Source organism: Echiichthys vipera, assembly GCF_963691815.1.
Source record: "Echiichthys vipera genome assembly, chromosome: 13".
In the NCBI taxonomy this organism is placed as follows: Eukaryota; Metazoa; Chordata; class Actinopteri; order Perciformes; family Trachinidae; genus Echiichthys; species Echiichthys vipera.
In genome coordinates, this window is record NC_139838.1 from 5,999,313 (window position 1) to 6,015,906 (window position 16,594).

General features: G+C 42.5%; 1 protein-coding gene across 1 annotated transcript in view; it reads right to left on the reverse strand.

Annotated features, from left to right (window-relative positions):
• Window positions 1–15,508, reverse strand: part of LOC310955535 (ubiquitin-conjugating enzyme E2 E2-like) — an 86,340-nt gene extending 70,832 nt beyond the window's left edge. The window contains exons 1-2 of the mRNA XM_083925386.1: window positions 15,376–15,508; window positions 9,441–9,638 (exon numbers count right to left, since the gene is read on the reverse strand). Of these exons, the coding sequence (XP_083781512.1) occupies window positions 9,441–9,631 (191 nt within the window). The 5' untranslated portion in view covers window positions 9,632–9,638; window positions 15,376–15,508. The remainder of the gene's footprint in view (window positions 1–9,440; window positions 9,639–15,375) is intronic.
• Window positions 15,509–16,594: the final 1,086 nt, after the last annotated feature.

The window sequence follows — 16,594 nt, forward strand, 5'->3', positions numbered from 1 at the left end:
TCTGCTGTGATCTGTCGCTATATAGAAAATTAATTAATTTAAATTAACTGGACCTTCAAGAGGGGTCGGGGTTGCCATTAGGGGGGAAGGGTGCCCCCCTAATATAATGGTTGGGGAAACACTGATGTGAAAGGTTTGCATATTCTATTCCCCATATGTCCCTCTTTGGAATATACAAAATTCTATATTTTACACACGATTTGGCCTTTCATCCCCACGTAACCGCAGTTGTTGCTCCTGAAACCAGAGTTTTTTGTAACAGCTGAAAGGAAGTTACCAAGGACCAAGACTGTTGCCTAGCAATGGAATGCCGCTGAAATGGTCTAAAGATGAATCTGGCAGCTGATTTATGAGTTGCCCTCTCAAGTGCAGCGACCATTACTGCGGTGGCACAGTTCAACTAAACACATTAAGACTGACAGTGGAAGCAGAGACGTTTGGGTTAATCGCAGTCGTCAGTCGCTCCATCCGACAGGAGAAGAAAGTCTGTGTGAATGTGGAGCTATCCCGTCTCAATGTCTCAATTCGCGAGTTTGAAATGACTTATGACACAAGCTCGGGGGAAAGAAAATATCATTAATATATCACTTCTGCCCGACCTCCACAGTGAGGATGTGAAAGTGCAGTGTGGAGGAGCTAATTAAACCCAACAGGAATTGCTTGCTAGCTTAAGGATTGAACTCATCAAAGCACCTCAAAAGTTAAATCTACTGAGTGAAAGCTATTCCAGCGTAAACTTGAGCCAACCCTCAACTATGGCTTTTATTCTCATTCTGTAACTGTTATTGTGCTTTTTGGAAAAGGTATTACCAGTTGAAGAAACAATCTCACCCCAGGGTCCACTTAGTAGCTGCTCTGGAGCATCGACCATACAACATCACTAGATAAAGTTTGCCCCGTTCTCATGGCACTGTATGTTCAATTTCTCTCTCTTCAGAGCACTTTAAAGTCCCAGTGAAGTGAAACATTTTTTTTTTCCTGTTTTAATCCTGGGTCACACTGTCCACCCGGACCGATCCGAACAGGCGCACATAAAATGACGTCAGAACCACCCTAGGCCTTGGGCTCGTACATGTGCAAACATGCTTTACAAAAGCCCACCTCTCTCTCGAACGGGCCGTGCCTGGCAACCGTATCGCTCATAGGCGCGGTACGGTTGCACTCACACTGGTCAGACGAACTAAACTTTAGCCGTGAAACGTCCTGGGGCATGGTACGGATGGACAGTGTGAGTGCGCCCTGAGTCATTTATCTTTTTATATTGAGTATTTTACATTGAAATATTTTCTCTTCCTATAAAACCAAGTGAAGCAGATGTTGGATGACTCATCCTCACTCAAAAACTAATCCATTTAAATGAGACTTTGGGTGACGAGGTAACCACAGCAGTCGTATAAAACCGCACTTCAGCATTTGAGGGTCGTATTCATATCGTCTGGGGTTAGGGCGATTGCTAATGACTCCCAAAATAACAAATGACCGTTCCATTTAACAGTGTCAAACAGTCATGGTTTTCAAACATGTCCATAATGTTGTATTTCAGTTTAGGCAACAAAAAGACTTACCTAGGGTTAGGAAAAGATTATGGATTGTCTCAAAGTGAGTCACGGACGGAACTATGTCATGGAAGGAAGTTGATTATCTAAAAAAAACTTTGTCACTCTTTATACTACATGACCTCACTTTCTTGTTTGCGACGATTATTACTACTGCCACTGGAGGCCGCTACTTAACAAACAAATAAACTATGGATCGTTATAAGCTGCTCGTACAACCAATATGGACGTTTTTTTGGTTAAAGCTCAGGACCAGGTACCAAATTAAGATATTAACAGATTGTTTTCTCAACAGCTGTTTCACAGGTTAAGAAAGACTTTATTACATGTTTAAGATTTAAAAACGTGGTACATTTAACTAAATAATGCCCACTGGAACATGCTATGTCAAGTATTGATGGATTTGAGGACTCACTAGCTGCCTAGCGGCCGTAAGGTGGGGGTCGCGAGCTCACACACTGCCATGAGAACAAAATAATTGACTACACTTATTGATGATGCTGTCGGTTTGTGCGTTTGGACAGAAATAATTTGCTACTGCGAGAGATAAAGAAGAAAGATGAGATGTTGACCTTGACATGATATATTGTTTCTGCGTCGACATTGCCGATGAATTGATGTGCAATAGTCACACTGCAAAGCGATGCGAGGCTCAGGTACGTTACACTGAAACTCTTTTGCTGCTTGAGAGAAGAGCCCTTGGTCAAAAGTGTTAAAATGCTACTTAACTGTACAATAATCTGAATGGCTTCTCTAATTCCTCCTACAGGTTCCTACTTTTGAGAGAGAACAAAGTTACTGTCAAGTCCAAATGATCTCGCCACTGTAAGTATGTGGTTTAGGACTGACCTTCGGTCTACACATTTTGGAAAGATGCGACTGTCAAAGGGATGAGGTAGATATTCTTTTTCCTCCAACTTTCTTGTGCTTATAATGACTCTGGTGTGAACTGAATGCAAGGCAATGTACACCGTCGATGTCAGGCTAGGCAGCAACAGAAAAAAATGTACAGAGGTAGATACCTAGCCTGCTTCATCTTGGACAAATTAGGTTCTTGCAAGATGTAATGATGGAACTACCTTCAAAGAGACCATCTTGAGAAGGGATCACACCAGCCAATCAGGCAAAATGGACCCTTCCCTCCTGCCACTCTATCCAGGCACTGATGTTATTATGAAACAGAGCTTTAGACGGCTTCTTCCTCTCCACCGTGACTCCTTGTTGATGCAGGTTTCCAGCAGCGTAGATGCCTGAGTTTAACCTAATTGTTTTGCTGTGAAAGCAATTCTTACCTTCCTGGCATTTTTACACTTTTCTTTTGTAAGATTAAAATGCTCCCTAATAAGCGTATGGCACACTTAAATGTAAAAGAAATCCACCAGGTGTTAAAACATCAATATTCAATTCTCATATATCTGATAAAAGTCCGACCAGCTTCCTGCCTCTCATCCTCGCAGCGTCCCTTCCAGTTGCCTGTCGGGGGAGGAGGGAGCGTCAGAGGTCAGGCAGGGGGAAGACAGTGGGACTTTGGAGGGAGGCAGAGTTGTTTATGTTAAATTTTTTACTAAGTGCTGTGTAACCAACACTTAGTAAACGCACACCAATCCGACTCAGATCCCAATTTGTTACTGTTTCTCAACTGGAACCGGTTCCCGTTTCCCTACCATGTACAGACCAATACAATAAATAATCCTTCTTAAACATCTCTTATGACAGGAGCCACACAGAATCTGTGGTCCCAGATTTTCGGAAAAAATACAAACTAAAAATCAGAATGTTCATTCCAAGCAAATTTCCGCAGATTTTCATTCTCAAACACCACTTAAAACTGGAAAATATTTGGTCGATTTTGGATGTTGCCTTTAAAAGAACCTCAAAAGGACAAATCCTACTCGTTTTGCCTTTAACTAAAGGCCAAATACCAAAAAAAGTCTAAAGAAAAAACTAATCTCACCTAAAAGGCACTGGGTGGGCAGGAGGCTGGCAGTGACACGATGGATCAATGGGTTTGAAATATACTGTACTTTATGTTGAATACTGTACAAAAAAATCCCACAACTGTAAGTCATACAGCTGCTACTCCCTGAGGTTTGTCAGTAGTCACTAACACTTCCTTATAAGAGAACTCCTGGGGTGGAGTGTACATCTTATGGAGGTTGATGATACATACCACATAACTAAGAGTATCTAAGGTAGGGGAGATTTTCCTTTAAACTCTCCTCGGTGAGAAGATGACTGCACACGACTCACTTGGGGAAGGAGGAAAAAGAAGACATATTTGTAAAGGAGCCAGTAATACAATCTCCACGGTGATGGAGTCATTCTCAGCCTGAGTGCGTGCTGTGTAATTTTATCTGCAGTATTTCCTGAGGTGGCACAATTTGACGATTGAAGCTGGGGACCTGTTAGGGAGAGTGGTGCGATGAACAAGGCCTGGGACTCCAAATGGGTAGAGCACTGATTATACTATGAGTTCCTCATGCTCGTGCGTGGCCTCTTTAACCAAACACTTGCTTCCTCTAATGTCCTACAGCTCACTGCATTGGATAATCCCTTGAGACAGTGCAAGCACTAAACTATTACATTCTGCATGCCTCAACAAATAATGCAAATAAGTCAATATCATCTGGGCCTAGTTTTTATGATGGAAAACACCAGCTCTGGCTTGTGTGGGGACTGGAGCAGCTGAGGATTTATTACAGATCTAGCACTGAAAAGCAACTAAATAACACTGTGCCTGTCAACCTTCCTGTGAAATTATAACCCTCGAGGTCCTTCATTTTATGGTGTGGCCATCTCTGGAGATAAGAAGACATCTCTGTATTTATTTCAGCTGTAGCCAAGGGGTTCTTTTTTTCTGAGGACATATGTGGTGAGGAGTAGTTACAAGAGCAAATGCAGAGGCTTTCTTTCAGGTAGTCCTATAGATCCTAGAGAGTTATGACACACACCAGATTTACATATAAGCTGGCCAAAGTTAGTAGATGGTTCCAGATGGTTCTTCTTTGTACATGACGTACCGCCTCAGTTAGAAATCAGGCTTTCCCAAGCACCACCACTAAGACCAATGTTTAGATACAGCAGCGTAGGCACTCTTCAGCAACAGACAGGAAGGTTAACTCCTCATCAGAATGTTATTTATTGTTGACTGTCTCCAGCCACAGACACGCTGTAGGAAAGGGGCAGCATCAGAACAGACATGTCAGTGTTTTCAAACCAATCATTTTACCTCTAATTACTATCTTTCCGTCACAGTTTAGCTGGTATCCGGCTCTAATTACATGACCGAACCATTTGATCAAATATACCAAGAGGTGTCACTCATTTCCTACCTTCCAGTCACCTATAGTGTTCTTCAAATGTGCTTGAGACGCTGTAAGTAACCTTTCACAGCTAGGGCTGCAAAGGAGCGCTACATTGCTGGGAAATGCTGGAAACCTCACAGAAACAGAAATATGACAGGAAATGCTAAACTTATTTTAAATTACATTTCACAGATCTTAAAAGTTTAAGTATTTTCTTAGTATTATATTTATGTAGTAATTAATGTTTCCTTTTTTTTTTGGGAGATTCCTTCAAGTACCACCAGAGAGAACCTGGGTACCACCAGTGGTACAAGTACCACAGTTTGAGAACCAGTGTTCTAGATTAAGTTTTAGGCCTGTGAAACAACACTTGATATTTTGCATGGCAGGGAGAGAAGGGGACTTGTTTTTCTTCCATATATGACCCTTCAGCTCTCCCTAACTGGATGTGATATGAGCAGACTTCAGATTGTTTCAGTGTTTCCCAGTGAAGGTGTCGTAACCTGCTCTGTGCGTCAGTGGACAGAAAAAAATGGCTTGTCGTTTGTTTGAAAAAAATGCTCGCCCGGCCTCAGTTTTTGCTAAGTTTCACACACTTGCTCCACCTGGCACTGCTCTCGTGAGCCTCTCCCTCCTGCAGCTGAATGCCAACCACGCTCCCCTCCACACCCTCCAGTCAGCCGTCAACATGAATTTCATGTCATTTACGAGGTTGAGAAATAACAAGTTATAGGATCCACGCAGCACCCTTTTTGATGGAAACTTAAAAACATGGCATCAGTTAGGAATAGATAACATAGACATTTGTTCATTTGCAGACAGGGAATCACAACAATCATCTCCTCCTCGCGCTGCGACATAGCTCGTAGAACAATTTTTCCACGAAAACCTGCAACTCCACACCTTTCTATGTCAGAATTAGGTTCAGTCAGTAGGCGTGTTTCCATCAGCCCTGTAGAGTGGCCTCCCTGAGAGTTTCAGGGCACACCCTCTCAAATGGCCGCTCACTTGCCGTGTTTCCATTACAAAAAAAGGCCCAGAGGGATTTAGGAGAGTCCGGAGGTGACCTATCACTCTGAATGGGCTCAATCACTGATCAGTGATACAGCAGAGCGCGCTGCTCCTCTGAGTGATAAATACAGAATGTTGTAGTTTGATTTAAAGTGGCCTGTATGATTCACGTCAACTTATGTACAAGTAACATGGAAGAAAACACTCCACCTTAAAGATTTGAGGCGCTGTAAAAGTGTGTGTTGACAGACAGGCTGTCACCCCGCTGCAGTACGGTCGGTTTGTGTGTGTGTGTGTGTGTGTGTGTGTGTGTGTGTGTGTGTGTGTGTGTGTGTGTGTGTGTGTGTGTGTGTGTGTGTGTGTGTGTGTGTGTGTGTGTGTGTGTGTGTGTGTGTGTGTGTGTGTGTGAGTGGGAACATGCAACAAAAGACCACAGGTCGTAAATTCAATCCAGAATCCGTGCACAGATCATTTTCTGTGCTGTGTTCTTCTTCACCACTGGATAAAATTGTTTACTCTACTTCACCGTGTTGTTGTGGCGTCTGTACGACCACACTTCACATCCTGCTGAGAGCTACATCCAATCAGCAATCGGGTAAATCTCCTAGGACAAAAGAGGCCCTGCTCTCCTACAGGGCCATTTTCTACTCGGTCCAACGGCCTCCTGAGTGACTCACATGAAAATTAGGGGCGTTTTTGGCGAGACCCGTCTCATTCAGGGTAGTCGACCCCAGTGGAAACGCACCTAATTGGCCTGTGTCTGTTTGTTTTTTTTGTAACTTTCCATAGCTGATAATTCTACAATCAAACCCACTTCATACAGAGATTTGGCCACGTGTGGTAAAGTAGGCTGGGCTTGACCTTTTCTCTTAAGATCTTTTTTAAAAATTCTACAACAACTACTCATCACTAAAGCCCAAGATGTCGTCAAATGTTTTCTTTTGTCCTCAACTCAAAGATATTCAGTTTACTGTCATAGAAGAGGAAATAACCTGAAAATATTCACATTTAAGAATCAGAGAATTTAGCCATTTTTAGTCAAATATGACTCAAAACAATGAATACATTTTCAAAAAAAAAGTAGGTAATTTAATTTAAAAATCGACAACTAATCGATGAATTGACTAGCCTAATGGTTGCAGCTCTAATCACCAATCTATTGTCGCTGCAGCTGCCAATAAGTGGCACGGTGGAGAGAAAAACGTCTCTCTCAGCTGCTCTGGTGTCAGCATCAACACGCTAGCTGAACTGGCTGTGCTGCTTGCTAAGCATTATATTGCCCATCAGATAACAACTGCTGTTGTCTCGTACCATCGCCCCGTGATATTGGTGGAAACACACGACAGAGCAGTGACATGTGTAAACACTTCCAGGCCGCTATCAGCGCATAGTGGACCAAGAAGTCCTTCACTGCTCGCTAAAAAGATCTAAAAGAGGACGCATTCATGTGTGTTCCTTTCTCCACTGCTGCACTAGCAGCACCAACTCATACTAAGGGCGCAATCACACTCCCCGTCCGTACCGTGCCCCATGCTTTAGAGTACTTGTCCCACCCCTCCCTCTTCCCCCCCACGGGCCAGGCCCGTTTGTACTCACACTACCTGGGTCTCGGCGAACGATTCTTGCTGCCTATACATCATCACGCCGTAACACGTCACACACATTGATTGACGGCATCGCGATGCGTCGCTTTGTTTACAAATCTTTCCATAGACCTCGGAGTTTTTTATCATCTTGTCGACTGTTTTTGAATATTTTCATCCGAGTAAATCTGCAGTAAACACTCCACCTCCGCATCACACCAACGTGAACCTTTCGCCGCCATTGTTTTAAGTGTACACGCATGGTCGGTCCTCCTTTTTCTTAATGTCCAAATAGGCGCACCACCTCTCCCAAACGGGCCATGGCCGGCAAGCGTACCGCTCCGGTACGGTTGCACTCACACTGGTCAGACGAACTAGACTTTAGCCATGAAATGATTTAGTGGCATAGGTGTCTGGTGAAGTGACGCTTTACTGTCCAGTAGGGTTGTTACGATACCAGAAGATTAAAATTTGATACAATGATTGTATAACAAACGATACTTGTTTAGATACCACCGCAAAAACAGAACCAAAGTCCCTGAAGAACCTGCACACAGTACTGGTTGGGAAGAAACTGAAGAGTATTTTCCAACAACAGTTTGGAGTTTCTCAGAGTTTACGAGGTGCACGTTCATGGTTTGTTTACACAGCTCATGGGGAAGGCAAAGTGTTTCCAAACCACTGACTTCAGAGAAGCAGGAGGATTTAACAGTTCTGTTGTTTTGGAAAAGTGCAGCAGCGTGCTACTGGTAATGCTGATCATATCATTTGAAACAGGTGGGATGGAAAAAAGTATTGATGCTGGTCAACCTTAATGAACAGTAGCTGGTTGGGAGAATTCTCAACAGCAAAACATCAGTGGCTGAGTGGACAAAGAAAATCACAGACAAAGAAAACGAATCAAACCCCATTAGCACAGTAACAAAGGACTATTTCCATTGTCGATTGATTTCTCAAATATATTTTCAATTGATCGATAAAGGAATCAATTTTGCATGGCCCAAGGTGACATTGTTTTATCTCTTTTTTGTCTGTAAAGTATTCAGTTTAGACGGAGAAGCAGCGTCTGCTCGCTTGTGAGAAGCTGGAACCAGAGAATGTTTAATATTTTATCACAACTCAATTGTTCATTTTCTGCTGATCAACTAACAATAAATCAACTAATCCTTTCAGTGCTAACACTCAAGCCAATTATCCTGCATGAGCAGTGCGTAGCGGCTGCTTCTCTGAAACTGCTGTGGCTCGGCCTCGCCTGCCTTTCTACATTGGGTTTTGCCCGTGGTAATGACCATAAATAATACAATGTTTCATTTCCTTCATTATAAATGTCATTTATGTTTGTTTTAGACAGCATTGATTGAGATTCTTTCCACCGGGCATGATGAATTAAACATAAATATTTCCATTTTGTTCATGTCAGTGACATATTCTACATATATAAACTGTAGTGAAAGTGCTGCTTTGATGTCAAATGACTCTCAAAAGACCATTTACTGTCCCCACTGTCTCCACTGTCTCTGTCTCGTGGGTTAACGTGGGCGCCGAAATAAAAATTCAGCAACGCGCGCACGCAGGTGATGTGTGTGTGTGTCCCGACCGGAAAATTCATCCACGGAAAATTACAGCCTGCGCTGCTTTGATTGACAGATGATCTCTGGAAAATCCAGAACACAACACAGCAATGAGCACCCAGCACCAGAGAGGGAGAAATACATCAACAGCATAAGAAAGTGACAGATGAACACTTGAACAGTTAAGCACACACACACACACACACACACACACACACACACACACACACACACACACACACACACACACACACACACACACACACACACACACACACACACACACACACACACACACACACACACACACACACACACACACACACACACACACACACACACACACACACACACACACACACACACACACACACACACACACACACACACACACACACACTGCAGCAGATCTACCTCTTGGCGCTGGTGGAGAGCTTGGCTGCGGTCTTGCTGGAGATTTTGGCCTCCTTCTTCTTGGGCTGGGTCTGGTCCCGCTGCTCGGGGCCCGGCTGCTCCGGTGGAGCCGCCTCCCTCTGCTCGGCATCCGAGCTTCCCCCACTGGTGTTGGGGCTGTCGTCCGGCCTCGGCTGCACCTCACTGGACATGCTGACACTGCGCTCACACACACACACACATTCACAGTGTTACGCATACTGAATACACAGAGACAGCTCCTTGAAAGCGCAAACTCAATCTGCTGATGAAGACCGATATGATTGAGAGGCCCACAAAACACCAATAAGACCTTGAGTTTAGGTCATTTTGGAAAAACCTAACCTATGCATTTCAAGGTTGAGAATGAACTCATGCGTGAAAAATTCTCGTCGCAATTTCCCAGTGACCACTTCCAGTGTCTTGTTTTGTCTGAGCAGCTGTCTAAACCCAAAAATATCCAGTAAACAAAGATATGAAACAGAGAGAAGTAGCAAATCAGACATTTGAGGAACTGGTTACAGTGGATGTTGGGCATGAACCGTAATGTCCCTGCTTGGACTCATTTTTCATCTCTCTCTTCATTTCCTGTCATCTCTCCACTGTCTGCTCTCAAACAAATGGGCAAAATGCCCTGCCAAAAACAATCAATCAATTGTCAGAGCTGCTTAAAAAATAATAACTTTCCGTCCATCAACCTTTTTATTTCCGTATTTTAGTAACCTCAGTCAAATATTCAAGGTTTATGGCTTATTCAGTAGTGCAGCCTGGTTAAATCATTACCAATTATTGCGTTTGGAACATTCAGCAGTCAGGAATTTAAAAGACTTGCATGTTTCTGCATGCCTGTAATAGCACGCTCATATATACTAATAATTTCATCATTCTTTTGATAGTGTCGAGTTTTTGTCATGAACGAAGAAAAAGCATTCACTAAACGCAGAGCTGCAACTAACGATTGTTGTCATTAACGACCAAAACTGTGGCTTACTTTCTTGATTCATTAAAAACTGTGAAAAATGGCGATCGCATTTTCTCGTTTGCTTGGTTCGCCCGAGCAACAGAGATGTTTAAGTCCCTGTAGAGAAAGCCCGGGAAAAGCAGACACTTTACACATTTAAGAAGATGGAACCATCAAATGTTGTGTTACATGCATGGAGGCACATAATGATAAACAACAGTTTGTTAGGGGGAATGCCCCAGGCTACAGAGATCTAGAAAGAGGCTGTTTAAGTCATGTAATTGGTAAAGAAGTAGAGTGTGCGGGCCAGGAGGATAATTGCACCGTTCCAGAACAATACATACATTGTTCAGAAACGCGAACAAAAGGAGCTCGTAGCCTGTCTCGATTCGGAGAGACGGACTGGTGGTTTTTGTTTTTTTTTCCTTTTGGGAGGGTGAAAGTAATTTACAAGGCAAGGAGAATATTTTCAGCTCTAATAAACCTATTATTGCATTATTATTTAAGAAAAGATGCATCATCTGTTGTGAGGACCTTGGATTGGATCATTACTCAGGATCTATGTGATTATTACTCAGGATCTATGTGATCATTACTCAGGATCTATGGGATTATTACTCAGGATCTATGGGATTATTACTCAGGATCTATGTGATCATTACTCAGGATCTATGTGATCATTACTCAGGATCTATGTGACCATTACTCAGGATCTATGTGATCATTACTCAGGATCTATGTGATCATTACTCAGGATCTATGTGATCATTACTCAGGATCTATGAGATCATTACTCAGGATCTATGTGATCATTACTCAGGATCTATGAGATCATTACTCAGGATCTATGTGATCATTACTCAGGATCTATGTGATCATTACTCAGGATCTATGAGATCATTACTCAGGATCTATGTGATCATTACTCAGGATCTATGGGATCATTACTCAGGATCTATGGGATTATTACTCAGGATCTATGTGATCATTACTCAGGATCTATGTGATCATTACTCAGGATCTATGTGACCGTTACTCAGGATCTATGTGATCATTACTCAGGATCTTTGAGATCATTACTCAGGATCTATGTGCTCATTACTCAGGATCTATGTGATCATTACTCAGGATCTATGTGATCATTACTCAGGATCTATGGGATCATTACTCAGGATCTATGTGATCATTACTCAGGATCTATGGGATTATTACTCAGGATCTATGTGATCATTACTCAGGATCTATGGGATCATTACTCAGGATCTATGGGATTATTACTCAGGATCTATGGGATAATTACTCAGGATCTATGTGATCATTACTCAGGATCTATGTGATCATTACTCAGGATCTATGGGATTATTACTCAGGATCTATGTGATCGTTACTCAGGATCTATGTGACCGTTACTCAGGATCTATGTGATCATTACTCAGGATCTATGGGATTATTACTCAGGATCTATGGGATTATTACTCAGGATCTATGTGAACATTACTCAGGATCTATGTGATCATTACTCAGGATCTATGGGATTATTACTCAGGATCTATGTGATCATTACTCAGGATCTATGTGATCATTACTCAGGATCTATGTGATCATTACTCAGGATCTATGGGATCATTACTCAGGATCTATGGGATTATTACTCAGGATCTATGTGATCGTTACTCAGGATCTATGTGACCGTTACTCAGGATCTATGTGATCATTACTCAGGATCTATGGGATTATTACTCAGGATCTATGGGATTATTACTCAGGATCTATGGGATTATTACTCAGGATCTATGGGATAATTACTCAGGATCTATGGGATCATTACTCAGGATCTATAGGATTATTACTCAGGATCTATGTGATCATTACTCAGGATCTATGTGATCGTTACTCAGGATCTATGTGATCATTACTCAGGATCTATGGGATTATTACTCAGGATCTATGGGATTATTACTCAGGATCTATGGGATAATTACTCAGGATCTATGTGATTATTACTCAGGATCTATGTGATCATTACTCAGGATCTATGGGATCATTACTCAGGATCTATGTGATCATTACTCAGGATCTATGGGATTATTACTCAGGATCTATGGGATAATTACTCAGGGTCTATGGGATAATTACTCAGGATCTATGGGATAATTACTCAGGATCTATGTGATCATTACTCAGGATATTTGGGATCATTACTCAGGATCTATGGGATTATTACTCAGGATCTATGGGATTATTACTCAGGATCTATGTGACCATTACTCAGGATCTATGGGATTATTACTCAGGATCTATGTGATCATTACTCAGGATCTATGGGATTATTACTCAGGATCTATGTGATCATTACTCAGGATCTATGTGATCATTACTCAGGATCTATGTGATCATTACTCGGGATCTATGGGATTATTACTCAGGATCTATGGGATTATTACTCAGGATCTATGGGATCATTACTCAGGATCTATGTGATCATTACTCAGATCTATGTGATCATTACTCATGATCTATGTGATCATTACTCAGGATCTATGAGATCATTACTCAGGATCTATGTGATCATTACTCAGGATCTATGTGATCATTACTCAGGATCTATGTGTGTATATACTAGTAGTATAATGGTTCAACAAGCCCACGGTTCAGTTTGTTTTGCATTTTTTTGGTCACAGTCTGGGTTCAGTCTATTTTGCACATTAGAGAGACAAGAAACATAACCAATTTCCAATTTTCCCTCTGTATTTTATAATTTTCTTCCGACTGGTGATTTGATAAAATATGAAACCCACAAATATTCTTTTAAAAGCAAAAGTGTCAGTGTTTAAGTGACTTTAGAGATGACGGCGCATTTTCAGATGTTACATTTTCCGCCTCTACGCGCCATCTCCGCTGATCCCCGCACTGTATTCATGCCCATTAGTTTCCGTTATGGAGAGTCATGCGGGACTATTTCACTTCTATTCAAAAGTAGCGCCTATTCAACAAAACAAACAACCATGAAAGACACCAGTTTTAAAAACATGAAGATGGATAAATTTTTCACACAGTTCCACCGGTCGCAGACATTGACACAGCACACGATCAATCAGCAAATGAAGATTTTTGTTTTTTTGAATTAACCGATAATAAAAAATGATCACCAGTTGCAGACCTACTGGGGTTGTTCCTCCTCCGGAAGGGTTCTCCCACATCTCCCTGCAGAACTATATTTGGAGCCGGCAGAGTAAACAGACCATAAATCTTTTACCGCTCGTCCTCAGGATCGGTCAAGTTGAACATCCCCTGGTCACAAGCCTTGAGTCTCAATAATAAAAGACACCTACAAGGTCATGTCCATTGAATCCAATTCCTCCATCACTCTGTGTGTGTGCATGTGTGTGCGTGTGTGTGTCTGTGTGAGAGAGAGAGAGACCGTCAAGGTGAATGCCTCTATTTACCTCCCCAGGTCCGGTATAAAAAATGTATGATACAGATGGATGAGCGTGGGGGCATTTTCGCTGCACGCCGTTGAGCTGAAATGAATATCAAATTGGACACAAGTAAGGACAGATTGCTCAATAAACATGGCAGCGGCTCTGGCAGGCTGACCCGGCTTCTGACATTTGTCAAACAGCCACTGCACACGGGCTATCTGATGCAATTAACTGCATTTGGTGGTGAGCTGATATAGAAGATAATGAGGGGATTATACGGGTTAGGAGGATGATACAGAGGGGAATCATTTCAAAGGTTATAACACGTACATGCCCTGGTGAATGGAATCCTCTCAGGGTAAGCTGCTATTACTATGTAGGAAATGGTGCGTTTGCAGTTGGCAAGTGAGAACAAACGCTTCAAGTAAAAGTTGCAGACAGAGCAAATGTTTTTTTTTCTCTCCCTTCAGGTTCTGCCTGTTAAAGGGAAGGTTTTCGTTGCCACCGTACTCTACGGGGGAATTGTTGGGTCTCTGTCAATCATAAATAAGTCATAGAGTGTGGTCTATACCTACTCTGTAAAGTGTCCTGAGATAACCTTTGTTATGATTTGGCACTATAAATAAAATTGAATTGAATTGAGGTGTGAAGTTGTCAAAAAGCCTCAGCTGTAACTAAGAATGTAGCCCACAGAGGATCCCCCCACCCCAGAGAGAACCACGTCCACGGTCCATTCTTCCCTGAACTGAGGAGACCAACATGTCAGGTTCACCTCAGACATTCGGCAGCTAGCAGAGCTAAACGCAGCCTAGCTTATCGGTAAACACGTCGCGATATTGTATTTAACTTTGAACCTTGTTCAAATGTAAGTACGTTGTAGTAAACAAACCAGCGCTTTTCTTCTAAAAAAAATGACATTTCAACTTTTACATTTGGTTCGCACTGTTTGTCGCGTATTTCAGTGAGGACGGTTTCGGGACCGACGTTACTCGGCGAGTTATGGGTGAAGTTTGTTTTGTATCGGTGCTGTTTGGTGCAATGGGTGGACACCGAGTGAAACGTACGATTTTTAAAACGTCTTTTACGTCGCCTCCGTGGACTATACACAAACGGTTACGGAGGAGGAGGTTGGAAATGACTGATGTTTTGGACGGAGTTCGGACAGACGTGGTCTGTAATCAGCACCACGCAGGAAAGACACATCGGGCTAAATGCGAAGGAGCCCCCCGAGCACTCGCCGCCCCGGTCCCCGGGATATCTGCGAGGAGTTAACAGCTAGACAGCCTCGTTAGGGGACACCTTGATGGGCATGGAGCTCAACGGCACACTTATCACACACGGAGCCTGCCCAGCAGCACCGGAGCTCGCGCTGACCACTGCCGAAGCAGCTCGAGCACAAAAGGCAGAATGGATGCCCCCTCTTCCCCACCACCACCACACCACCACCGCCGCCCCCTCCCTTCAGAAGATAACGTGATAAACCTTCTTTGTATCCGTAGAGTTGGCTCTTTAGAGGCGAACGGGACCGACTCACCTTTATAAGCAGGCTGGACGCACGGCGGCGGGAGAAATGGGTTGTATTGTCCTCTGTATGTTCCGTAATCCGTACCACTGGTTGTCCGGCGCTACCCGTCCGTTGCTTTGACTGACTGCGAGAGAATGTGGCGACCCGCGACCGTCGAGTTATCCGTAGTTACACGTCTCGTTTCCGGTTTAAAACGGCAAAATAAAAGACTAAATGAGTTTCCCTGTTTTTCGGTTGGGTTTACGAAAGAACCGTGAGGGAGGACCTACTTTAATACGCCCATGGGGAGGACGCCATTGAAAATACAGCCAGGCTGTGTTTAACCCTAGGACACCACTGCCGGGTGCAAATAAATGTTTGTCATTTTCAGTGTCATGGGTCTCTGGGGAGCTGCAGCATTGTCTTTGACATCTTTGGTGGTGTTTTCCTAATCCAGAACACACTTTTCCCTACAGCCACATGTTTGGGTGGTTTCACCCAGCAATAGTGATAGAAGGTAAAGCAGATGTTGGTGGATTCTACCCAGGGAAAGTGTTATTTGTGTGTGAAAGTGCTTTTAAATGTTTAGCACCCTTATCTTGGAATAAACTACAGGATCATTTCAAACTGGGATCCTGATGAGGGATTACAATTTATACAATTTGCACATGTTCTGTCTCTGAGCACTGGTCTGCTTCTTTATTTCAAATGCTGTTTTATTTTGTTGATTTATCATGTTTAGTCTTGCATCATGTTTAGTTGTGTGTTGTTTTGGTTTTGAATATGAAACGTGTGTGTTTATTCTGCTGTCTTGGCCAGGACTCCCTTGGAAAAGAGATTTTACAGCTCAATGGGAATATTCCTGGTTAAATAAAGGGGAATGGATGAAATGTGTGCCAAGGACACTGAGCCTTCACCAGGAATGGGTGGACCAAAAACAAGTTGCCATCTTCATTATTATTTTTATTTTTTCAGGAATTTTTTGTTTGCAAATTCCAAATTTCCCAGTCATTTTGGAGCATTTTTATATGATGATGTTTTCTTTCATTTTCTTAGACAAGACACTGTTTAAAATAAAAGAACACCTCTCAAATGTGTCATCTATTGTCGTGTTTGCTTTTTTTTTTTTTTTTTGTACTTTTTATTGGGTGTATTATCTGGGGTAAAGATCACCCGGCGTGAATTTGAGCGATAGTGTTCTAGGGTTAGGAGAAGAATTATATGCAGTATATACTATTTTTTTAATCTA